The 27,659-nt window shown below is 41.0% G+C and overlaps 1 protein-coding gene across 1 annotated transcript; it reads left to right on the top strand.

Annotated features, from left to right (window-relative positions):
* Positions 1–2,959: 2,959 nt before the first annotated feature.
* On the top strand, positions 2,960–23,113 carry LOC124040816 (brorin-like). Its single transcript, XM_046357920.1, has 4 exons — positions 2,960–3,284; positions 10,839–11,599; positions 13,332–13,461; positions 20,130–23,113. The coding sequence occupies exons 2-4, from the start codon at positions 10,919–10,921 to the stop codon at positions 20,279–20,281; spliced, it is 963 nt and encodes a 320-aa protein (XP_046213876.1). The 5' UTR covers positions 2,960–3,284; positions 10,839–10,918; the 3' UTR covers positions 20,282–23,113.
* Positions 23,114–27,659: the final 4,546 nt, after the last annotated feature.

Here is a 27,659-nt window from a genome sequence, read left to right as displayed (position 1 = left end):
AAATGTATGTGTAGTTGAATTTGTTCTGCGACTGTGTGACTGTTGTCTTTTTGTGGTCACAGCTTTATTGTATATCGCGGCGGTGTATGAACGAATGGGTTATAGTGCAAACAACACCCTTATCACAACATAGGTTGCAAAATGATTTTTTTACTGGCTTGGCTTCCTCAGTGATTTTACCCACGCACCGCTACTGGTGGAGGTAAGCACAGGTACAATCCTAGAGGAAACCTGGTTCAGTCAGCTGTACACCAGACACTGGGAGGTGAATTCACCTTTCAGCAGGACAATAACCGAAAACACAAGGCCGAATCTACACTGCAGTTGCTTACCAAAAAAGACAGTGAATGTTCCTGAGTGGCTAAGTTACAGTTTTGACTTAAGTCTGCTTGAAAATCTATGGCAAGACTTGAAAATGGTTGTCTTGCAATGATCAACAACCAATTTGACAGAGCTTGAAGAATTTTGAAAAGAATAAAGGGAAAATATTGTACAATCCAGGTGTGGAAAGCTCTTAGAGGTGTACCCAGAAGACTCACAGCTGTAATCTCTGCCAAAGGTGAATCTAACATGTATTGACTCAGGGGTGTAAGTACTTAGGTAAATTAGATCATTCTATATTTAATTTTCAATACATTTGCAAACATTTATAAATATGTTTTTACTTTGTCATTATGGGTTATTGTGTGTAGATGGGTGAGAGAAAAAATATACTGTACCAGTCAAAAGTTTGGACACACCTACTCATTCAAGGGTTTTTGTTTATTTGTACTATTTTCTACATTGTTGAATAATGGTGAAGACATCAAAACTATGAAATAACACATATGGTATCATGTACAGTAGTAACCAAAAAAGTGTTAAACAAATTTAAAAATTATGTATATTTTAGATTCTTCAAAGTAGCAACCCTTTGCCATGATGACAGCTTTGCACAGTCTTGGCATTCTGTCACCTCTTCACCTGGAGTGCTTTTCCAACACTCTTGAAGGATTTCCCCACATATGCTGAGCACTTGTTGGCTGCTTTTCCTTCACTCTGCAGTCCAACTCACCCCAAACCATCTCATTTGGGTTGAGGTCGGGTGATTGTGGAGGCCAGGTCATCTGACATGTGGAGATCATCCGTTCACCAACTCTGCGTCTCACATAGACACGGCGGTTGGAACCAAAAATCTCAAATTTGTACTCATCAGTCCAAGGGACAGATTTACAACTGTCTAGTGTCCATTGATTGTGTTTCTTGGCCCAAGCAAGTCTCTGCTTATTATTGGTGTCCTTTAGTAGAGGTTTCTTTGCAGCAATTCGACCATGAAGGCCTGGTTCATGCAGTCTCCTCTGAACAGTTGAGATGTGTCTGTTACTTGAACTCTGTGAAGCATTTATTTGGGCTGTAATTTTTTGAGGCTGGTAAATCTAATAAACGTATCCTCTGTAGCAGAAGTAACTCTGGGTCTTCCTTTCCTGTGGCGGTCCTCATGAGAGACAGTTTCATCATAGCGCTTGATGGTTTTTGCGACTGCTCTTGAAGAAACTTTCAAAGTTGTTGAAATTTTCCGGATTGACTGATCTTCATGTATTAAAGTAATGATGGACTGTTATTTCTCTTTGCTTATTTGATTTGTTCTTTTCATAATATGGACTTGGTCTTTTACCAAATAGGTCTATCTTCTGTATGCCAACCATACCTTGTCACAACCCAACTGATTGGCTCAAATGCATTACGAAGGAAAGAAATTCCACAAATGTACTTTTAACAAAGCACGCCTGTTAATTGAAATGCATTCCAGGTGATCACCTCATGAAGCTGGTTGAGGGAATACTACTTTGAAGAATCTACAATGTAGAAAATTGTTTAAAAAAAGACCCTTGAATGAGTCGGTGTGGCAAAACATTTGACGGGTACTGTATATTTATCCATTTTGAATTCAGGGTGTCACACAACACAATGTGGAATAAGTCAAGGGGTATAAATACTTTCTGAAGGCACTGTATTAAACCTTTTTTATATATAAATTGAAAGATTCATCATTTCCCTGTGCTCACAATCCAACGCCCTAAGAACCCAATAAATACATACCATGGTCTTACATTTCCAAATAGTGGATTATTCCATTCAGGTCTAAAGTGCTGTTGAATATAATCAATAGTTAGGGAATGGGAATGTAATGACAGCAAGTAAAGACAGGTGAAGGGTAACTGGAGCAACAGCCAACAGTGGTGCTGGGCTGTGTGCCCTGGGCAGTTAGGAGTTCACAGACTTTTGTTTAATGTAAGAGTAATGATTTCCCTTCTGGCCCTGTCACAGGGGAAAGTAAAGGGGCATGGAATTACTCAAAATAATCAATTATATTAATGTAGTACCCACAGTGTTGTGAATGAGAAAGATTTGAGCTTAATCACTCTGCAGTGCTACTCTATGACATGTACAGTATGCATGTTGCCATACTCTGATAAATGCCTAGATTTTCAGAGAGTGAGCATTGAGTAAGACATTGACCAAATAGCTTAATTATGGTACTGGAATGTGTTATGAATTATATCATTTTTTATTGTGGTAAAAAGGTGTGTGTGTGTGTGTGTGTGTGCGTGTGTGTGTGTGAGTGCGCGCGCGCGTGTGTTCTTTGACTTGAGCAATGATTTTTCTGGGCACAGTCTCAGTTCACAATGCTTTTCTCATATCAGCCAAATGAAATTACTGTAGTGAAACATTACATTAAGGACCCTCAAAGAACAGGATAACCTACTAAAAACAATATCTTGGTTGGTTCGTTAACCCGAGGGTCTTCACAGAATCCACTCATGCTTTATTGGTTGAATTCTCCATAAAGAAGCCGTACACAGCCCTTCTAGTGGTCACGTCCACGCTCCTATTTCATTGACCCCATGAATATGTGACGCAAGTACCCTAATGTTTTTTTGGTCACCCATACCAAAAAAAGTGCCAATGTAGACCAGGGAGAGCATTGGCGTCACACTCGTCTCACAGTGTATCGAACGAACGACAGCACAGTTGTTATACTGTAACGTAGAAAGGAAGACCTTAAGTTGTGCAAGACACGTCTAGACAATCAAGCATCCTTATTGGGAACTACGTTACTAGATCAGTGTTTGCAATAGTGTTTGTATTATTGGTTTGTTGTAGGCCATATACGACCGTTTCTCTGTCTCTATAGTGATATGTTGTTACCGTGGGCAGCTTATAGCCTGCAATAAGAAAGCTTCGACTTCTTCCTCAACCCAACCGTCAGCCAACGGATAAAGGACACATGCAGAAGCTTACAGGTAACATTCATTTATATTATCTGCCACTTTCAATTGGTTCGCAATTTATGCAGGTGTATACCCCACCAATTAATCCACTATGAAATCATGTGGCTTCATTCATACCAATTGACTTTGTTCAATAGGAGATAGTTGTGTAAATATCTGATGATTCATAGCATCACGCCCCCGACATCTATAGTATACAGAATGGATTTAAAGGTAGTAAATGCATAACAAAATGTGCATGCATATCTGGACAGATTGGAAACCGGCGAGGTAGTAATAACACAATAAAACCATTCGAAGACGGTCTACCTGCGTATAAAACTGTTGCGCTCTAATCTGACGACCGATCTAATAAACTAAATGTGTATGTCGCTATAATCAGAATAATGAAAGGTTTTATTTGATGTTGAATTGGACGACAATGTGAATTCGCTGCGAAATAACCTTCGTACCTCCTGTTTTGAGATGTCTGGCAATGTCTAAAATCCATTTAATAGCCGAGGCTATAGCGCTGTAACAGGTGCTGGAAACGGAATAAACATGTTGAGGTGGGGATGTCAAGACTAAGCACAATCTATTTGATCATACTTCAAATGAACTTCTTGAAATAAGCAATTGCAATATAAAACATTGTATTCTCCTATCACATGCATCATTTGTCATCATGTAATGTTGAAAGGTTTGAACCATAGAAACCTCATATAATCATTTAACAACCAATAGGTCAGTGTGCTTAGTAAACATCTCTCAAACAATCCGTTATGAAAATTGTGTGTCTGTGTTATAGTTGCAAGAGAGCTTAGTATAAGCCTTAAGAGGAACACTGCCTTTCCCTTTAATAACTGCAGCTTAGCTTTAATTGGGGGGTTTTGGTTGTCGACTACACGATGGCCCACTGGGCATAGTCATCAATTCAAAGTCTTTTCCACATTGGTTCAACGTCATTAAATGACGTGGAAACAACGTTGATTCAACCAGTGTAAGCCCAGTGTGGGAGTTGAACTGGTCTTGAGGTTAGTCGTGTAAATGGGGTTTCATTGCTGATGTGACAGGTGACCTCCAGCACACAGTTGCTACTTTATTTAAGAGTCAATGGCCCTGTACACGCTCAAATTGTACCGCTGATACGACTGTGATACAGTTGACAGTTTTTCTGCACAAAAATAAATTCACAAGCATTGTGGATATATATATATAAATATATATATATATATTTTGGGAACCAAAAATCTCCAATTTGGACTCCAGACCAAATTACAGATTTTCACTGGTCTAATGTCCATTGCTCTTGTTTCTTGGCCCAAGCAAGTCTCTTATTATTATTGGTGTCCTTTAGTAGTGGTTTCTTTGCAGCAATTCGACCATGAACAGTTGATGTTGACATCCTCTGGACAGTTGATGTTGAGATGTGTCTGTTACTTGAACTCTGTGAAGCATTTATTTGGGCTGTAATTTTTGAGGCTGGTAACTGTAATGAACTTATCCTCTGCAGCAGAGGTAACTCTGGGTATCCAATTCCTGTGGCAGTCCTCATGAGAGCCAGTTTCATCATAGTGCTTGATGGTTTTTGCAACTGCTCTTTTTGCAACTGCTCTCTTTCTTGAAATGTTCAGTATTGACTGACCTTCATGTGTTAAAATAATGATGGACTATCATTTATTTTTTGCTTATTTGAGCTGTTCTTGCCATAATATGGACTTGGTCTCTTGCCAAATAGGGCTATCTTCTGTATACCACCCCCACTACGTTGTCACAACACAACTGACTGGCTCAAAATAAATAAAGAAGGAAAGAAATTCCACAAATTAATTTTTAAGAAGGCATACCTGTTAATTGAAATGCATTCCAGGTGACTACCTCATGAAGCTGGTTGAGAGAATGCCAAGAGTGTGCAAAGCTGTCATTAACGCAAAGGGTGGCTATTTGAAAAATCTCAACCATAAAATATTCTTTGATTTGTTTAACACTTTTTTTGGTTACTACATGATTCCATGTGTTATTTCATAGTTTTGATGTCTTCGCTATTATTCTACAATGTAGAAAATAGTAAAAAATAAAGAAAAGCCCTTGAATGAGTAGGTCTGTCCAAACTTTTGACCGGTAGTCTAGTTAAGTTTTGATGTAGCCTTCCTTGCCAGGCTGGCTGATGAATAAGATTATAATATAACATATGCCACAATTTCAGTGTCTCGTTAAATGTTATTGAACCTGGCAGTTTCACACTCTTAAATATCATAGCCAGATGAAATTTTGCCGAGAACGATTACATGTTGCTGAGACATTGCATTGTTCAGTCAGATAGGCATTTTGAGATGTGAAGACAACTTCGACTGAACTTCGACTGAATCACAACCGTGTCAACAGTAACGACTAGCCTAAACCTGCTCTCATCAAAAGACAAAACCTGTTCATTCATTCTAAACCAGTAGAGCAGTACACCTTTAAATGTCACTGGAAACATTGATAGTCTTCTGTCAGCCAGACAGGCATCAATAAACCATTCATACTGTGCTCATACAACCACTATTGTTGTACTGAATTATACAGAAATAACTCATTACCACTGTTAGATAATCATTGGGATTATTTCCACATGTGCAATTGACTTCCACATGAACTAACAGATCAAAGGCAATAAGAGAAAAACAAGATGAGAAAAAGAAAGACGAACACACAGTTGACGAGAGCCACTATGAACCAAGATTCGGGTTGATGTTTAGCCTGAGGACAATGCAGAGTCCAGTAGGAGGGAAAGAGGACAGCTAGCATGCAGCAGCAGTAGCAGCGGGACTGTCGCAGCCAGACACTAGCAGCTTTTAGGTTACGGCAAATAGAGCCAAATGATGTCCTTTTACTAATGAACCACTGGCTCTGTCTGCTGCGGCACTATCGGTATGCACCTTGTTCTGCCACTTCTCAGAGCCCAGTCTCAGCCTTGCTTCTTTGATTTAGCCTCTTGGCTCATAAACAACAATTTAACAGAACAGAATCACCTCACAAATACCAAACGCCACTGGCATCCCACACTACTCAATTTCAATTCAAGTCTGTTCTGAGAATGGAATGGAATTGTTTTCGGGTATTGCAAAATTATCATTGTCTTAAATGCAGATGTTGAAGTAACCTCGTCCCCGGGCTGGAAGTCTAGGGCCGTGGTGTTGAGACTACACATGAAGTGACTTCCAATTTATGTTTGGAATTGAGTTTGAATTCACCGCAGCCCTTATCTCAATATATACTTCCCTGAGGTGCCAGGACAGGCCCATCCATTTATTAGTGTGGCATATCCTAAGAAATTACTTATCTTTTTAACGTTGTTACTGATAACATAGGTTTCTTGTTCCCTTTATATTACTATACAGCATTTTTTTTAAAGACTGACTTGCTCAGAGAAAGCTTAAAATATTTATACAGCTTCTATTCTTTCATGAGAATCCTAATTAGGAAACGGTAGTTGCAGCTACTCTGTTGAAAGCTAATTCAGTGCCAGTGGAGTTGACATTTGAATCAATACTGCATGGACTCTTTTTAAATGGGTCCCGATACATGTCTACAGCTCATTGTTAGGTCAAAGTCAATACAGAGAAATCTTACCTTTTTACACAGAGATAGACACATCCATTCCGCTGCAGTGTCGAAACAAATCACAGAAAGGCATTAAATAACAAAAATAAATGACATATTATGATAGTTTAGTGACTCAAATAGATTGATTAGTAATGAAACAAAACGTGTCTTCGTCTCTGTCACAAGACATTGCATACGGGTGTCATCAACATGACCTCGTCAACTCAATGCAGTAATTGACGTCCGTCCTACTTACCTAGGACCAACTCTGTGGCATTGTGGATAGAGTGTTCACCATGATATTGGAAGGTTGGGAGTTACATCCCTGGATGAGTCATACCAAGGACTATAAAAATGGGACCCGATGGGGGTAAGGACCTGTGACAGACTAACAGTGCTGTCTAGGAGGTGCACTTGAATACTGCAGAAACAGGATATAGGCGCCTGCTTCTATGGGCTGTTCCATCTCGCACAAGCGGATAGTATTCACACGCCTTGACTTTTTTCCAATACCCCATAATGTCAAAGTGGAATTATGTTTTTGAAAATGTTTACAAATGAATTAAGAACGAAATGCTGAAATGTTTAAAGTCAATAACTATTCAACCCCTTTGTTATGGCAAGCCTAAATACATTCAGGAGTAAAAAATGGCCTAATAAGTTGCATGGACTCGCTCTGTGTGCAATAATATTGATTCACATGATTTTAGAAGGACTACCTCCTCTCTTTACCCCACATATATAATTATCTGTTAGGTCCCTCAGTCGAGCAGTGAATTACAAACACAGATTCAACTACAAAGAACATGGTTTTCCAATGCCTCGCAAAGGGCACTTATTGGTAGATGGATACAAATGGAAAAAAACAGACAGTGAATATCCATTTGAGCATGGTGAAGTTATTAATTACATGTTGGATGGTGTATCAATACACCCAGTCACTACAAAGATACAGCCATCCATCCTAACTCAGTAAGAAACCACTCAGCACTTTCACCATGAGGCCAATGGTGAGTTTAAAACAGTTGCAGAGTTAAATGGCTGTGATAGGAGAAAACTGAGGATGGATCAATACCATTTTAGTTGCTCCACAATACTAACCTAACTGACAGAGGGAAAAGAAGGAAGCCTGTGCAGAATTAAAAATATTCAGAAATATGCATCCTGTTTGCGACAAGGCAATAAAGTAATACTGCAAAAAAATGTGGCAAAGAAATTCACTTTTTGTCCTGAATACATAAGGGTTATGTTTGGGGCAAATCCAATACAACACATTAATGAGTAGCACTCTCCATATTTTCAAGCTTAGTGGTGGCTGCATCATGTTATGAGTATGCTTGTAATTGTTATCTACTGGGGAGTATTTGAGGATAAAAAAATACATGTAATGGTGATAAGCACAGGCAAAATCCTAGAGAAAAACTTGGTTCAGTCTGATTTCTACCAGGCACTGGGAGATGATTTCACCTTTCAGCAAGACAATAACCTAAAACAAAAGGCCAAATCTACACTGGAGTTGCTTACCGAGAAGATAGTGAATCTTCCTGAGTGGCTGAGTTACAGTTTTGACTTCAATCTATTTGAAAATCTATGGCAAGACCTGGAAATGGTTGTCTAGCAATGATCAACTACCAATTTATAGGGCTTGAAGAATTTAGAAAAGAATAATGGGCAAATGTTGCACAGTCCAGGCGTGGAAAGCTCTTAGAGTCTTACCTAGAAAGACTCACAGCTGTAATCGCTGCCAAAGGTGCTTCTACAAAGTATTGACTCAGGAGCGTGAATATTTATGTAAATAATATATTCAATAAATTTGCGAATATTTCTGATTATTTCACTTTGTCATTATGGGATATTGTGTGTAGATGAGTGAATTAAAAAAATTATTTAATCCATTTTGAATTCAGGCTGTAACATAACAAAATAATAAGTCAAAGGGTATGAATACTTTCTGAAGGCACTGTACTTACCTAGGGTGGTGGTGTCATGATACTGTCATAGAAAATGTAATACAGCAAATAGTCATGACAGTTGGTGCCTGTTATGACAACCAAACACTGTCATGACACAACCATTGTTTGATTACTGAATTTGGTAGATTATGATTACTGAATTAGGTAGATATAGCCATTGTTTGACGAATATAAATAATGAATCCAAAGGCGTAATTTGTATTCCCTTTTCATTAGTGGTCTCAAACTCCTGGCCAGCGGGGCACATCAGATCCGTAAGCCGCAGTTTGGTGGCCCTGTCTGGAGTTTGAGACCACTGCACAAAACAGGAGCCAAAGTTATAGAATATACTGTATAAGGACACACTTCATTTTATTGCTCTTTATAACACTGTTGGTCTGGTAATTTCTTCAAGCTACAGTAAATTCATTCTTCCTGAAGAGAATCATGATCTCTTTTCGAATCAATTTCTCCCTGTATAGAGTTCTCTGATTTATTTGAACTGGTGTCCATTGATTATTTTTCCTTTGTTCTGAGTTGGGAGTGAGAGTGTTAGATTCAAGTTATTTTTTGAGCCATTTTCTCCTCAGTCTATCTCTGCTGGAAGTATTTGATGCAAGGAAGCGTTCATGTAAAAAAGCCTATTGATTTCCTGACAGGCTAAATCAATACAGTCCCAGTAAATAGGCTTTTCTTTATGTCATGTGAGGTGTTTCTTTGATAGGATCAGACATTGCAATCAAAAAACAGAATTCTTACCGTTATTGGGGCTAACATGGAGACAATTAGTCATATCTGTTTATACTGTATAGCCAGCTAGATGCATAAAGAGGTCAATGGAACTCGACCGAACAATGTAAATGCCATGGATACGCATGGGGGAAAATTCCTGAATCTTCTTATTGCCCCCCTGCAAAATTAGCCTACATTTAGGCTGGGTTCGAATACCCATACTTACATACCATATGCTACATACTTAATCAGTATATACTACATACTATATACCATTAGTAGTTAGTATGATAGCCTATAGTTAATATACTGGCAAGTTTGATGTATAAGTAGCCATACTATGTAGTTCGTAAGGACAGCGTAGCTAGCAAATTGTCAGCCAACAGAATGTGTAAGGTAACATATTTGAAAAGTGATCAACATTTTCTTAACATTTGTCATAATAGGTTAAAGCAATTCATTTGTATCCGCTCTCGTACTTCAGGCTGTATATTTTTCCGACATTTTCTTCAAATCTGAAAACGATGTGAAGCCACGCCCATTTCCAGAAGAATTGCATTATGGGCCCTAAAGTACAGAAATATTATATTTGGAGAATTTAGTACGACATATGGGAACTTTTGGCATACTAACTATATCCATACTATGACCAATAAGCATACTATGTACTTCATTCACGTCACAAATAGTACGGTTAGTGCGGTTAGTATGAGTATTCGGACACAGTTTTAGTCTATTATTTATATGAGTATTTCACACTATGTTAAGGTAAACATCAGAGTATAATGCTGTATGGATGTCAACCCCAATACATGTTCATGTCATCGTCAGCAATAAACTGTATTACAGTTAAAAACGACTTTGTCTACCACCTCTAAATTATTTTATGCTAGCTATGCTATATACAAAACAGGAGTTGGCATATACAAAACAGGAGTTAGCATATACAAAACAGGAGTTAGCGTTTAGCAGTCACTTCTTCTATACCTGAAAAGGGACAACTTCTAAATGTTGTGCTGCGAAATCTGCCAAATACCCTGTATATCCAAATCGGACTTTAGTAACCACACTGTGGGCCTGTCATAATACATCTATCATGATGCATTTGAAAAAATATTCACTTTGTTAGATCAGATTTGTTGAAATGTGCATCATCTGGCATCCTTCTTCTATCCCCCACGGTCTGCGTTCCATTGACCTCTTCACCGCATCTATCCAACTGATTCTGAACCACGCTAGGAGACAATATAAATGTCTATACTAAATGTGACAATCCTGTCAAATAATTAATAACGGTTTCATTTTCTTTTTCCAGATGGACTGGCTCACACCGGAGATGTGAAGTGTGTTATGTGAAGCCAAGGTGTCATCCCACCTTATAGGTGGTGGGGAGAGATGCTGCACTCTGTTGCCATGACAGCGGAAGTCCTGTTTGTTATGTGGTTTCTCATGACCAGTAGTCAGTGTAATCCCGTGGCAGACTTGTTGGTGAGCCGGGAACGCTTTGAGCGTGTCCTGACCCAGGCCAGAGAGGACAAGTATGACAAGCAGCAGGCCTCGGAGGGGGCGCTCAGTTACAGCATCCAACAACAGCTGAAGGAGATCAGCTTCATGGGCCTGGAGGCCAACAGAGGGGTCAGCAATAGAACTTCTGTCAACAGATCCAGGAAGAACTCCAGCTCCCAGAAGCGTGGTGGATCCAAGGGTGGGAAGGCATCACAGGAGTTGTGGGAAGAGCAAGAGGGGGGCCTGAGTCGAGTAGACGAGGGCCCTACAAGTGAAACAAACCTCTCTCTCGACGCTATCGACGAGTACGCATATCCAGATTACAGGGGGAAGGGCTGCATTGATGAGAGTGGCTTTGTGTTTGCCATCGGGGAGAAATTTACTCCGGGGCCCTCCACGTGCCCTTGCCTCTGCACGGACGAGGGACCCCTGTGTGCCAAGCCTGAATGTCCCAAAGTTCACCCTCGCTGCATCCGGGTGGACACCAGCCAGTGCTGTCCAGAGTGCAAGGAGAAGAAGAACTACTGTGAGTTCAGGGGAAAAGTCTACGCAACGCTACAAGAGTTTAAGGTGAGTCTGGAAATTAGGTCTTTAAAGATTTACAGGGTCGTATTCTCTAGGAACCAAACAAAAGCCAACAAGCCAAAAAGAGAAGGGATTGCCTCAACATGTCCAATAAGAAACATTTGTGTTTGTTATCCATTGCAAAACGTCTCTTCGACAGTCTGTGCTTCACGAGATCAACCTCTGAGTTGAAAAGAAACTCCAGCACACTGGTGATCTACATGCGCCACAGATTGAATGCATCTTGTTACCAACGTTTCAGTCTCAGTAGACCTTCATCAGGAAACTGTTGATAGCCTGCCAGTTGTATGCTGGGTTCGTCGTGAGCACTATACCAAGACAACAATCCTTTTCAGTGCAGCAAGCAAAAAAGCTGCCAAGCACATTTAAAAGTTTGCATTTATTTTATTCACACAAAGCTTGAATTTTACTTGGCGCTGCTGAATTGAATAGTACGGTTTAAGGTTAAGAGTATTTTCTTCCCTTGATATTCCTATCTTGATGCACTTGCTAGTTTTTGTGGAGTTATCTATTTTAAGCCAAGCTCAGGAGACCTCAAAAGGCCTTATCTCTTGATTTACTATACCATCAACTTTCTATTCTATATTTGATCAAAAATGTATTATATGTGGCTGCATAATGCGTCCCTTTGTGCTAGCACTGGAGGGTCACACCAAGAGGTTAGGTCTAATATGGGATTTATTTCTGCTAACGCAGAGTGATACAAGAAGCTCTGTATGGAGAGGCACAGCTTGTTGCTCTCCTGGGAGAAGTCTGCAGAGAGAGAGAGAGAGAGAGAGAGAGAGAGAGAGAGACAGAGAGATCAGAGAAAGAGAAGAGAAAGAGAAAGAGAGAGAGATACCGACTTCCACTGAAGTAAATAGCACTATCCTCTGTGGGTGCCTGCCTATGGGATTTGAAACAAAGCAACAGGCAGAGCCTTCTGGTTGATTGCTGTGTTCTGCGGTGGTACAGTAAGTGGCGTCTCTCTTGCCGTTTTTCACAGTGGAGTGCCAGGCCGAAGCTCGAGACGCTCTGCAATCAACTTGATCCATGCTGTTAGGATTAACCTATGGTCTCTGATTAAAAGGAAAGCCTCACATGGCCACGAGTGCCTCCAGTTGAGTGGGGTGACTTGGTTGAAGGTGTATCGTCGGCACAAGCTGCATCAGACAGTCTTTCGGACCTGTTTTTCTCCAATACTTTCAGAAATGGAAAGCTCCATTAAACAAACAAACTGTTCTCTCTTGTTCACAAAGCAATACACTTGGAAGCTTCTATCTGTTACCCACTGAGCACACAATCAGCACATTGATTTCCCCACTTTCGGTTGATTGCGCACTGAAGTTCATTTCTCCTCTCCTTCAAATAAAGTATTTATTTCCAATAACGTTCTGTAAGATCGGAACTTCCTGTGTTCTAAGCTTTGCGGCTGAATGTTCGATGTTTAATGTCATTGTGTTGGCTGGTGGGACGGACATGTGTGTGTGTGTGTGTGTGTGTGTGTGTGTGTGTGTGTGTGTGTGTGTGTGTGTGTGTGTGTGTGTGTGTGTGTGTGTGTGTGTGTGTGTGTGTGTGTGTGTGTGTGTGTGTGTGTTGTGTGTGTGTGTGTGTGTGTGTGTGTGTGTGTGTGTGTGTCTGTGTCTGTGTGTGTCTGTGTGTGTCTGTGTGTGTCTGTATGCGAGTGAGTGCTTACATGAAAGAGATTTACAAATAGTCTTTATCCCTCTGCCCCCAGGTGTCTCCGTGTGAGAAGTGTCGCTGTGAGGGGAGTGGGGAGGTGTTGTGCTCTGTGTCAGCATGCCCTCAAACAGAGTGTGTCGATCCAGAGTATGAGCCTGATCAGTGCTGCCCCATCTGTAAGACCGGTGAGTGATCATGCTTGTCTCAAAACACTTACGTTACCTTAATACGGAACACACAGCATGCACACATGCAGCACTGAGCCATTTCATTTACCATTTGAATTTGAGTGTTTGTCTTTGGGAAATCATACATGATTGGCCAGAAAAATCATGCCTTATCATAGTTTGTTGCAGTGCTATTAATTAATATGATCGTGTGTAAGTGTGAATGCCTCTTTTATTACCCAGCCCAATTTATTTTCCAACGTGAACAGATGCTCCTGGTAAGTTGCCACAATATACTGGTGTAAATAAAAGGCGAATCAAGATTTGGGAATTCTGGGTTAGGGTGAGAACCTTCTGATTTGAAAGCATTGCACTTGCATCTTATAGGATTGCCTCTCTGGCTCACTGTGAATTATCTGAAATAGTTTCAGATGATTTTAGACAGCATGTCCTAGATTGTGTCCCCTTGTTTTTCATGGCGTGACTCTAATGCAACATGGCAATGTCAGCAACGTTGCCTCCTTCAGCAAAAAATAATGATGACTGGTGATATGCATCTCGAACTTATCTCGGCCACTTAAAGCGATGCCGTACCACGAACAAGGGAAATGCAGTCAACATGAAATGAAATATCTTCATATTTGCTCTATTGCTGCAAACACACACAAACTGATACCAACAAACAATAATACCTTTGTCATCTCCACTTGTGAAATACCACCATTTAATATTAGTACTGTATTGTTTTCTGAAATACATTAAATTGATAGTGATATTTTTTCAATAGCTATTTTTGCATACATGTGCATCCTGTCTCTTCAGCAGTAGTGCTCTCACGTTCTCAAGAGATGTCTTGGAATGCTAAAGTTAGTACAAGTTCTTTGGTGCTGAGATTTGAACAACTCAATTGTTTGCCCCAAAGTCAGGTTTTGGTGGGTTCCATTTTCAGAGTTAAGAATCTGCAGAGAAGAGGCACAAGGACCTGCACTAGGAGAAATATGGCATACTGTATGTGGTGTCCATGTATATCAAAGATCCAAACAAATCTATGTGCTCATTCATGCAATAAGAGCTTTGTAGTGTTGTGGTTTTAAAATGAATCAAGGCCAGCTTCAGTCCCTCTATTACCATAAGATTACCACATTTCAATTCCCCCCGTTTTAGAGTAGCACTGTAAAAATGTAAAGTGGTACTTGACTGTACATTTGAAAACATTTTGTCATGGCTCCATTTATCACATTGGAGGTAACACCCAGATGCAGACAGCGTTGAAGAAACAAAAGTTTATTCCTGACAACAGGGGCAGGCAATCAACAGGTCAAGGCAGGCAGGGGTCAATAATCCAGAGAAGGACTAGAAAACAGGAGCAGGAAAACAGGCAGGAGCAGGGAAAAACGCTTGTAGGTATTAAAGAACAAAACGCACTATCAACAGACAAACAGAGAATACAGGTATAAATACTCAAGGGATAATAGGGAAGATGGGCTACACCTGGAGAGGGGTGGAGACAAGCGCACAGGTGAAACAGATCAGGGTGTGACATGATTGAGAAGTGCTTGGGTCGGTAGATTTTTTCATGGGCCTCAACATGGGTTTTAGGTGTCTTCATTGTTTCATTGTGTTTCATAGTCTAGGCTACATTTACATGGTCTTGTAACAAAAATAAATGTTACTCATTTTCTGGCGTCTGTAAGAGGGCAATTGTCAGCCCTTGTAAAGGTCACTTATATCTGAATCAAGCTGAGAAGTTTACCTTTTTCTCATACGTCTCTGTTAATGTTGCGCATCCAGCTGCTTTAAGGGACTATGCAAAAAAAAAAACATTGGTGCGTCCCAATAACGATCTCCTTTCTTCTAAAGTGTACACTCATTCACACACTCATTCACTACTTCCCACAGAGCTCAAAGCATTGAGCTCTGAGGGAGTTTCCACCCTATTTCTTAGAGCAATTATTTCCTTTAAAATCTGTGAAGTCAAGTGAACAAGGAGGAGAGAGACATAATTGGGACGCAGGAAGAGTGTTGATTCGGGAAGCTGTGTTACTGGGCCAGTAGGCAGCATCTTCATTCTGATCTCAGTGTCCCAGTGTTGCACATTTATGGACACTAGGTTGTTCTGGTTCTCATGTGTTTGATACCCTGTCAAAGAGATGGAAGTACATACTCATTTGCTTCCCTTGACGGTCCCTTCCCACTGGGCACAGACATCAATTCAATGTCCATTCCACATTGGTTCAACATGATTTAATTGAAATGGCATGGAAACAACTTCCGGTAAACATTGTGTGTCCAGTATGTTGCCACCTCATTCACATTTCTTACATCACGTGTCCTTGTATGTTAACGTGGAGGTAGACGACACAACGTTTGCCGTGATTTTTGATTACAGCAAGTGATCTTTATGTCCCTGTGCACTTAAATGTTGATTACAGATCTACCAAACCTAAGCAGCTTAACCATTCTCCAATACGTTTGACTCAGGTAGTCTCTTAAGTTTTTCACTGTATCGTAGGAGTGCCAGGCTCACATACAGATGTTGTCTAAGGGGGAAACAGCTGTTGCGACCTCCTGAGCGCTCCATGCGTCTGAAGTGTGACATCAAAGCACCTCTCATTGCTAATGGCCATCATGTCGCAGGCAGGATGGGAGACTCACAAAAAAAGATTGTCTAGTTGTGGAAAATACCTTGTACTTGGGTCAGTAGATTACAGTAGATGTCCTTACTGACATGTTCAATATAAATGATGTTTTTAGAAGAACATCTGAGAAATAGAAGTTGGTCAATTAAGTCATAGCCTACTTGGCATTAATGCTGTCATTCTTTTATCTCATTTTTTTTACATACATTACATTACTATAATGAATTATGATAGTAGGCATTCTATTAACATTGTAAAAAGCCTACGTGTTGGGAAGTTTGATAACTTCATCTATTATCTAATCATTCGCGATCGTCAGCGAGAGCAACATGTCTCAGATGTGTTGTTCACGCTGTACGCAAAGAGACACTTGAGGAAGACCCACGGGGACAGATGAAAGTGAGAGATGTCGCTAGCATCCAACCCAGGCAGTTGCTCATGAATATCAAAGAACATCTGTGGCATTGCAACTTTGTGAAATTAAAACAGGTTCACATTAGGTTTTTACCTGTTCATTGAACCTGGGTAATCTATCATGAAGATGCAATCATCACATCGTATTTGGTATTACATAACAACTAAAATACAGATGGCAGAATGCATGCACAGGTGCAGTCAATTGAAGTGTGGAAGAAAGACAAAAAACACTTTCTCATCCTCTTAATACTTCTAAAGAGTCCATGCACGCGTTTTGTGCACAAATTCAATTATACCTGTCGACACAATGGATTAAAAGTATACTAAGGAAATTTAGCATCACTTCTGTAAGTTTTAAGTTTCCTGCTGCTTCCAAGAATCCAGTAGTTGACTTTACTGACTCTAACTCCCTCTGTCCTCAATGCCTCAGTGGTGGTACTGGTAGCCCCTCCGTCTCGAGTTTTGCTCGTGCAGACCATCGCCTTGGCAACACTTAAGAAAACAAGTGGTGCTCTCAAAGGCTCAGACATTGGGGTCGACACTCATCCCAGGAGGTTGTCGAGACCGTAGCCAAAACCCTTTCAAATGGCAAAACACGAGAGGAAGAAGCCTGTTCGCTATGGGGAACAGCAACTCTCTCATTTAAAATGAGGGAGGTATTGGTAAAAATATTAATTGAAGAGGTTTAGAGATGCCGTGAAAATATATTTAAGAGCTCTTTCAAAATGGCAGGGGTAGGAGACATATATGGTGGTGGGGATATTAGACTGCATTGATTTCCCACTTCGAAGCAGCTCTCGACCACCCTTGATTATGAAGGAAAGCAATGGCTTCCATTCTCGATGGCTTCCATTCTCGATGGCTTCCATTCTCGATGCTATTACTCCTACTCATTAAATGCAAAAGCTCAGCTGTCCATAACCATTCAACTGTGCAACATTTTGCTCTTTGTATTTCAATAATGCTCCCCGCAGACTCTATTAGCCAACTTGCAAGACTATTACGATGGAAATATGTGTAGGTTTATTTCAGGCACCTTTGCTTTAGCTTATTTGTTTTACATGGAAACACAGACAATGACAGCTTGTGAGATGAACATGAATGGGAAATGCTCTACTACTAGATAAACACTAAAACCTAACATAGAAGGTGTGCTGATTCACAGAACGTAAAACCTGGCACTGTCTTACACCATCGACTGTTCCAGAATATGTGGCAGCACATATTCAAGACGGCACACTCGTTCTAGTGTAACATGTTGGGAAGTAAATGATTCATAGCATAGAAAATCACTGCTCGAAAGGCTTCTCACACCCAAACAATTTCTATGACCATTTTCACAAAGCCAAGGCATTTTGCTGCGTTCATAATGCATATGTACTAAAGAACTACAGTACGGGAAGGGATTTCTCACTATTCTGCTATTTCCCTCACCTCAACTCCCAGAGCCAGTAAATTGGAGCATTAAAGATGTGTACATTATAAGGATGTGTCCCTGATTTATTTCTATCTCTCGTCTACCGCCAGTAGCGTTGAGCCACAGGTGCTAATGGCTGCTTCTTTCACATTCAGCCCACCGGCTCAGTTTTCAGTACCTATTACACAATCACATTTTGGACTGTCCATTTGTGTTTTCTGATATAGTCTGATGCTTGAGGTTATTAATGGTGGATAATGCTCTTTTGAGGCCCATTTAATGTTTTCGGCTAAAAACCACTTTCTACTGTCAGAGAGAAGAGAGATGTTGTGTTAATGAAGCCATGGCGGCTAAAAGATGGGTATTCGTGTGATAAGCAGAAAGAAAGGGTGACAGCAATGAGTAAGCACAGCAGAGAGGCACATCATTAGAGCAGAGAGGTGCATACATTAATAGGATTGAGTGCCATGCTAATCATTCTGTCCACAAATGGATGACGGGGCTGTCTGTCGCTCAAGTCTTAGCTCCATAGCAACGTTTCTCCTGGTTTGTATTGGGGTGAAGTATACCTCTTCATAGCCTCACACATTATTTACCAGTTTGTCTCAATTATTTTGATGGACTATCCTTGTGGAAATATTTTGCTCAATGTTATTAATGACTCAATTGCGACAGAAGACGGGACATGTGGTGAGTTGTTATTCAGGGAGGGTTTCTTCAGTCTTCATTTAGAGTTATAAATCTGTGAGTGCTCGCATTTTGACAGCCCCAGCAAACTGTTCACTATAGATTGATGCGCCAGCATGCCTGTCCTCAGTGCTTCTGTCCAGTGAAGATCCCTATTGCTTCAGCTGAAAGACTCACAACTTATCAGTGGGAGCAGCATCTTAATACCAGAATAGTGTTGCTCAAGCTCATGTTTTTTTTTAAGGAGAAACCATTGCCTGCAGCTGTATGTCATGTTGTGGCTTCAGCTCCAGGAATGGGTATTTGGGTCCATGCTGCTTGAACGATAAGGGATGATTTATGTGAATATATTTTTAGCCAGTTGTGGAAGACAAATGGAGCTTCTTGAGACAATGGCCACCGTTTCAAAACTGGGAACCAGCGCTAAGTAGGTTATAATGTAGGTTACATGTAAACTAAAAATTGATGAACAGAGATTTTACATTTCAGTGCAACTGCATTTATTAATAGAATATTGATGTTTTGCAAAGTTGTATGTCTGATTTAAGCATGATGTTGAAGTGGTTTTGATCATATGAGCATTAGTAACATTATTTTTCATCAGAGAGACAATCCAATGAAGGGTAACGAATTTGGGCATGTCTTCCTTTTTAACACCTGTTCAGGGGTTCGGCACCATGAAAAACAGCTCAGTGGGACTGTTGTTGGAGTGCGTGGAATTCCAACACCACAGGGTGTCGGCATCTCAACTGTCCAGTGTTCTTCCCGATTTGTATTGGCGTGATTGATAAACAGTAGTGATTATTTCATAGTTTTGATGTCTTCAATATTATTATGTATAAAATAGTGAAAATAAAGAAAAACCCTTTAATGAGTAGGTGTGTCCAAACTTTTGACTGGTACGGTGTATTATGGCGACATTTGGTGACGTTTTTGTTCGTTTTGGTCTTCAGCAAGTTTGTTTTTGGTTGTTCATACATTTTCTTCAGTGAGGCAAGCCAAATTCGGCAGCCGAAGTCTACGTCTCTTCATTGGTGATTGGTAAACAGTAGCGATTCTTCAATGAAGTGTTTGTTGTCATTCAACAAGAGACAATTTGTTTTCATTAATTTTTTTTTCACTGCACCAAACAGCTTAGTTATATGTAAAATTGCACAACTAAGATCTGCTCAGCAAAAAAATGTAAAAATTCAAGAAATATTTATTGAGTTATGTATTACTATTTTGAGGTCGCGTATACTGTCTACGGAATCTCAAGATGGACAAACAGTACTGCTTTTTTCTCATTTTTCAACAAAGGTATTTTAAGGGAGTATGCGAGCACACTTATTCGGTTTGCCCAGCCGAGTTTGCCTAGGCGCTAGCTGAACCAATGCATGCTGACGGCTTTAGCCAGCCCATCCTCTCCATTCACAATCCCACTAAGCAATTTTTCAGGGTAGATCAGCTCTTTGATTGACTGTATACAAAATCATTGAGATTGTCTGAGATCACTTTAACAGTTACCTTGATTCTTCTTTTGCCAGGGCCAAACTGTTATGCAGACACACTAGTGATCCCAGCTGGGCGCGAGGTGAAGATTGATGAGTGTACAATCTGCTACTGCACGTATGAAGTGGGCACGTGGCAGATCGAACATCAGGCTACCTGCAGCAAGAATGATTGCCAGGTGAGCTAGAGACTGGCCCTGACAGTGGGTATGGGGGCAGGGGCTATGGATCCATAGGCGCCCTCGCCATGTCCATGTCAGCCAGCACGCAACTCAACGCTAGCCTGATTAAACCAGACTGAACGCTGGTGAGCGCAAAAAAATGTTGAATGCAGCATTCAGTCTAGTTTAACCTGGCTACCTCAATGCAGCCTTCACCCAGTCTATACCAGACATCAAGGTCACCCCCAGACCGTATGATTTCTGCATTTACAATCACATGTATTATTAAATCAAGCTTTATATGAAGAGTTTGAATCCATATACAGAATATCTATTTATCTATGTACTGAATTATTTATGGAGAAAAACTAGCCAGAACATATTTTTTTATAGCCACTGCATTTTATTAAACTGCAATGAATTGGGTTAGAGGTCAAATAAACATCATGGAATGTATAGAATCCTTACTGTCTGTGTTTCATAGAGGTAGAAACCATAGCCTACTGACAGGTGGTGTCATTCTTACACGATGCACCACCTGAAGTAAAACAATGGGTAAAACTTGTAAGGTTTCAATATGAAAATTGTACGTCATTTTGAAAATAACTTATTGAAGAAATGTAAGAAATTACATGACTGTTTTGTGATTTATTTATATGTATTTTGCAATTTCAATGTGTTTTGATTTTATGCGCTTTTTGTAAGCAGTTCTCTTTGTATTATGTATTCACGTTTAAAATAAACAGCAACCTGTGCGCTGTAGGTGCTTGTATGATAATATCAATCAATTTCTTGAACCAAATACATTCAAAAAAAGTATTATTTTATTTTTTCAATTGTATTTTTTTTTATCCAACTCCAGATACAAACTTATATGTACGAACAACACCTTACAGACACACACAAATGATGACTACCTCTCATCTGCCCAGACCCACATGCTCACACCCCCATCCCTGGTGCCTGCATTATCGTTTGCCACTTGGCCTTAAATTGTACCAATTCATTTTTCTTGTTCGCCCATGCTATTTCAATATTTTAATAGTAAATATTTGGATTTTTGCCGTTATGTTATTTTGGCACGTTTTTAGTTTGTTTTTTCAAGATGAGCGATGAGAAGAGAATCATCCAGTCCATTGGGTATCTCACGACACCATGTCTTTAAATATGCAGGCAGATGGATTAAAAGTAAGTTTACATTGTAATTTTTCTGACAACCAACTTTCTAGTTCCACCCACAACTTCTGAACTTTATAGCATTCCCAGAAAGCATGGATTATTGAGTCGTTATTAGTTTTACACTTAAGACATGAATCTGCCATTGTGTTGTAGAATTTTCAAATGTATCTTGTATAATAAATTCTATATATTATTTTATACTGGATTAAGCACGCGTTTTTGTTAACTGTCATTTTGTTAGTGATGCTCCAACGTCCCTCCTTATGCCAACATCAGTTCTTTTTAAGTATTGGTTCCAATAGTTTACATTTTTTTCTAAGATATTGTCAGTTGGATAGGCTCTCTGCAAGGTTTTGTATATCTCCCCTATCATATGAACATCCTTTTCCGACTGAAATAGCATTCCCTCAAGGTTGCTTGATGTCCAAAATATATTTTGTGATATGTAACTTTTAAGTATGTATTCGAAACTGTCTGCATTGGTTAGTCCAAAATCACTTTTTAATTCTGTCATGGAAATCATGTATTTTCTGTTACCAAGTAATTTTCAGTTTCTGTGCCTTTATATTTACATTTTCCACGTGGACCAATTTATCTGTGAATTCTGAAAAGCTATCCAAGGATTGTTCCAGAAGGTTGTGTTTTTAGGGTGTGATATTGGTTCTTGTAGAACACGTTTCATTTTCTGCCAAATTGTTATAGTGTTCTTAACTATGAAGTTGTTAATGTTCTTAGCTTTATCCTTTGAAAATAGACACGTAGATAGATTCTGGGGATGAGCATGTGCAGCTTAGGTATGTTCCCATTGTTCCTCTTTAGTGCATTTAACCACATGTCGTAAGTAAAAGCCTTGTGTAGCGAGTTGATCCAATTCCAGGTCTGGAAGGGTAAAACCACCCTCAGACATAGGACGATGTAAAACTTTCCTTTTTATTCTATGAATTTTATATGCCCATATAAAGTCTGTTATGACCGGGTATACTTTTTAAAAGAATGTCTTCTGTGTTTGCGAAAATATATACAAAAACTTCAGGCAGCCATGCCATTCGAAAGAGGTTTATTCTACCTGTAAGATTCATGGGAAGATTATTAAATTGAATTAGATCAGCTTTCACATTGTTGAGTAATGGAATAAAATAATCTTTACATATTTGTTGTTTGTTGGCACTTATTAAGCATCCTACATATTTCATTTTTGTTTGTGGCCCACTTAAAGGATTACTGTAGATCGTAAGTTATTATTTGTATTTTTCCTATTGCCATTTAATTTTGTATCCTGAGATTTTTTGAGTATTCAGAAAATATTTTTATCAAAGGGGGCATTGAGTTTTCAAAATCAGGAGATCATCAGCAAATACGTTTTGGTCTTTATTGATGTTTACCAATGCTAATTAATACCTGTTACGTTTGTGTTCTGTCTAATTCATTCTGCAAGCGGTTCAATTGCCGGTGCGAACAGAAGGGGGGAGAGGGGACATCCATGTCTTGTGCCCCTTTCTAAAGTCATTTCATCCGAAAATGTAATATTTGTGTATGTTTGCTTTAGAACATTTATATAATTATTTTATTAAATGTATTATTTTAACTGGAAAGTTGAAATCTTCCAAAGTTTTGAATAGAAAAGGCCTGTCAATATGGTCAAAGTTTTTTTTTGGCATCAACAGACACTGTTGAAAAATCTTTATCTTGTTTTTTTGTGTATTGTAATAAACTGAAACATGTTCTTGTATTTGTTTGTAAGTGTCTTTTTTTAATAAACCTTGTTTGATTGATTTGTATGAAGTCTGGTTAGACATTTGCCATTCTATTTCTTATATGTTTTGTTTTTATTTTATTGTCACAATTTATTACATTTATGTGTCTATAATCCGCAGGGGACTCTCCAGATTTCCTGGTTTTAATATAACTGAAATAACTGTTTGATACATGAAACGAGGAAGGACTGAATTAAGTGACGTGTAAATAGGGGGGCTACTTTGTGCCAAAATGTTGAATATAATTCTATGGTTGGCCATCGATTCCTGGTGCTTTTCTCAGTGTGAATGTCTTAACAGTATCTAATATTTATTATTTGTTGATCTCTGTTATTAGTGATAATTTTTTGTCTACTGATATTGCTTCAGATTTATGGAATATAAGAAGGATATAGGACAGCTAAATGTTGTTTAGTTCTAATTTATATACATTTCATAGAAGCTTTTAAAATGGTCATTAATCGCATTGTTTCTAATTACCGCTTATGTATTTTTATCTTCTTAAATTACAACTGGTTTAGCATGTACTCCTTTTATGAGAGCTGCAAGATATTTACCAGGTTTATTTGCCACTACACTGAACAAAAATATGAACCCAACATGCAAAGTGGAGGAGTATTTCTGTCTGTAATAAAGGCATTTTGTGTGGAAAAACTCATTCTGATTGGCTGGGCCTGGCTCCCCAGTGGGCCCACCCATGGCTGCACCTGTCATGCAGGTGAAAGAGGACCCAAAAGCGACTTGGCGAAAACAGAGTCTTTAATCCAGTAAAGTAAATACAAACAAAAAACACAACTTTCACTCGAAATGACGAGGACAAACTGGAGACTCGATCTTGAACAGCAGGTGAACAGCAGGTTGCCTCGGGAAGGCACTTGAACCAGACAGACTCAGACACCTGCTCACCACGCAGCATCTGAGGAAAACACGACACGACAGGGCGATACACAAACACAGCACGGTGAATTCTAGACAAGGAACCGACAGGACAGGAACGGAACACAAAGGAAGAAATAGGGACTCTAATCAGGGGAAAGGATCGGGAACAGGTGTGGGAAGACTAAATGATTGATTAGGGGAATAGGAACAGCTGGGAGCAGGAACGGAACGATAGAGAGAAGAGAGAGCGAGAGAGTGAGAGAGGGAGGGGGAGAGAGAGGGATAGAAAGAGGGAAAGAACCTAATAAGACCAGCAGAGGGAAACGAATAGAATGGGAAGCACAGGGACAAGACAAGATAATAAATGACAAAACATGACAGTACCCCCACTCACCGAGCGCCTCCTGGCGCACTCGAGGAGGAATCCTGGCGGCAACGGAGGAAATCATCAATGAGTGAACGGTCCAGCACGTCCCGAGACGGAACCCAACTCCTCTCCTCAGGACCGTAACCCTCCCAATCCACTAAGTATTGGTGACCCCGTCCCCGAGAACGCATGTCCATGATCTTATGTACCTTGTAAATAGGTGCGCTCTCGACAAGGACGGGAGGGGGAGGGAAGACGAACGGGGGTGCGAAGAAAGGGCTTAACACAGGAGACATGGAAGACAGGATGGACGCGACGAAGATGTCGCGGAAGAAGCAGTCGCACAGCGACAGGATTGACGACCTGGGAGACACGGAACGGACCAATGAACCGCGGAGTCAACTTACGAGAAGCTGTCGTAAGAGGAAGGTTGCGAGTGGAAAGCCACACTCTCTGGCCGCAACAATACCTTGGACTCTTAATCCTGCGTTTATTGGCGGCTCTCACAGTCTGTGCCCTGTAACGGCAAAGTGCAGACCTCACCCTCCTCCAGGTGCGCTCACAACGTTGGACAAACGCTTGAGCGGAGGGAACGCTGGACTCGGCAAGCTGGGATGAGAACAGAGGAGGCTGGTAACCCAGACTACTCTGAAACGGAGATAACCCGGTAGCAGACGAAGGAAGCGAATTGTGAGCGTATTCTGCCCAGGGGAGCTGTTCTGCCCAAGACGCAGGGTTTCTGAAAGAAAGGCTGCGTAGTATGCGACCAATCGTCTGATTGGCCCTCTCTGCTTGACCGTTAGACTGGGGATGAAACCCGGAAGAGAGACTGACGGACGCACCAATCAAACGACAGAACTCCCTCCAAAACTGTGACGTGAATTGCGGGCCTCTGTCTGAAACGGCGTCTAACGGGAGGCCATGAATTCTGAATACATTCTCGATAATGATTTGTGCCGTCTCCTTAGCGGAAGGAAGTTTAGCGAGGGGAATGAAATGTGCCGCCTTAGAGAACCTATCGACAACCGTAAGAATCACAGTCTTCCCCGCAGACAAAGGCAGACCGGTAATGAAGTCTAGGGCGATGTGAGACCATGGTCGAGAAGGAATGGGGAGCGGTCTGAGACGACCGGCAGGAGGAGAGTTACCCGACTTAGTCTGCGCGCAGTCCGAACAAGCAGCCACGAAACGGCGCGTGTCACGCTCCTGAGTCGGCCACCAAAAGCGCTGGCGAATAGACGCAAGAGTGCCTCGAACACCGGGATGACCAGCTAACTTGGCAGAGTGAGCCCACTGAAGAACAGCCAGACGAGTGGAAACAGGAACGAAAAGGAGGTTACTAGGACAAGCGCGCGGCGACGCAGTGTGCGTGAGTGCTTGCTTAACCTGTCTTTCAATTCCCCAGACTGTTAACCCGACAACACGCCCATAAGGAAGAATCCCCTCGGGATCAGTAGAAGCCACAGAAGAACTAAACAGACGGGATAAGGCATCAGGCTTGGTGTTCTTGCTACCCGGACGGTAAGAAATCACAAACTCGAAACGAGCGAAAAACAACGCCCAACGAGCTTGACGGGCATTAAGTCGTTTGGCAGAACGGATGTACTCAAGGTTCTTATGGTCTGTCCAAACGACAAAAGGAACGGTCGCCCCCTCCAACCACTGTCGCCATTCGCCTAGGGCTAAGCGGATGGCGAGCAGTTCACGGTTACCCACATCATAGTTGCGCTCAGATGGCGACAGGCGATGAGAAAAATAAGCGCAAGGATGAACCTTATCGTCAGACTGGAAGCGCTGGGATAGAATGGCTCCCACGCCTACCTCTGAAGCGTCAACCTCGACAATGAATTGTCTAGTGACGTCAGGTGTAACGAGGATAGGAGCGGACGTAAAACGTTCTTTTAGAAGATCAAAAGCTCCCTGGGCGGAACCGGACCACTTAAAACACGTCTTGACAGAAGTAAGAGCTGTGAGAGGGGCAGCAACTTAACCGAAATTACGAATGAAACGCCGATAGAAATTAGCGAAACCTAAAAAGCGCTGCAACTCGACACGTGACCTTGGAACGGGCCAATCACTGACAGCTTGGACCTTAGCGGAATCCATCTGAATGCCTTCAGCGGAAATAACGGAACCGAGAAAAGTAACGGAGGAGACATGAAAAGAGCACTTCTCAGACTTTACGTAGAGACAATTCTCTAAAAGGCGCTGTAGAACACGTCGAACGTGCTGAACATGAATCTCGAGTGACGGAGAAAAAAATCAGGATATCGTCAAGATAGACAAAAACAAAGATGTTCAGCATGTCTCTCAGAACATCATTAACTAATGCCTGAAAAACAGCTGGCGCATTGGCGAGACCAAACGGCAGAACCCGGTACTCAAAATGCCCTAACGGAGTGTTAAACGCCGTTTTCCACTCGTCCCCCTCTCTGATGCGCACGAGATGGTAAGCGTTACGAAGGTCCAACTTAGTAAAGCACCTGGCTCCCTGCAGAATCTCGAAGGCTGATGACATAAGGGGAAGCGGATAACGATTCTTAACCGTTATGTCATTCAGCCCTCGATAATCCACGCAGGGGCGCAGAGTACCGTCCTTCTTCTTAACAAAAAGAACCCCGCCCCGGCCGGAGAGGAAGAAGGCACTATGGTACCGGCGTCAAGAGACACAGACAAATAATCCTCGAGAGCCTTACGTTCGGGAGCCGACAGAGAGTATAGTCTACCCCGAGGAGGAGTGGTCCCCGGAAGGAGATCAATACTACAATCATACGACCGGTGAGGAGGAAGGGAGTTGGCTCGGGACCGACTGAAGACCGTGCGCAGATCATGATATTCCTCCGGCACTCCTGTCAAATCGCCAGGTTCCTCCTGAGAAGTAGGGACAGAAGAAACGGGAGGGATGGCAGACATTAAACACTTCACATGACAAGAAACGTTCCAGGATAGGATAGAATTACTAGACCAATTAATAGAAGGATTATGACATACTAGCCAGGGATGACCCAAAACAACAGGTGTAAACGGTGAACGAAAAATCAAAAAAGAAATAGTCTCACTGTGGTTACCAGATACTGTGAGGGTTAAAGGTAGTGTCTCAAATCTGATACTGGGAAGATGACTACCATCTAAGGCGAACATGGGCGTAGGCTTCTCTAACTCTCTGAAAGGAATGTCATGTTTCCGAACCCATGCTTCGTCCATGAAACAACCCTGAGCCCCAGAG

The sequence above is a fragment of the Oncorhynchus gorbuscha genome, linkage group LG08 (genome assembly GCF_021184085.1).
Source record: "Oncorhynchus gorbuscha isolate QuinsamMale2020 ecotype Even-year linkage group LG08, OgorEven_v1.0, whole genome shotgun sequence".
Lineage (NCBI taxonomy): Eukaryota > Metazoa > Chordata > Actinopteri > Salmoniformes > Salmonidae > Oncorhynchus > Oncorhynchus gorbuscha.
This window is presented reverse-complemented; position numbering and strand designations above follow the sequence as displayed.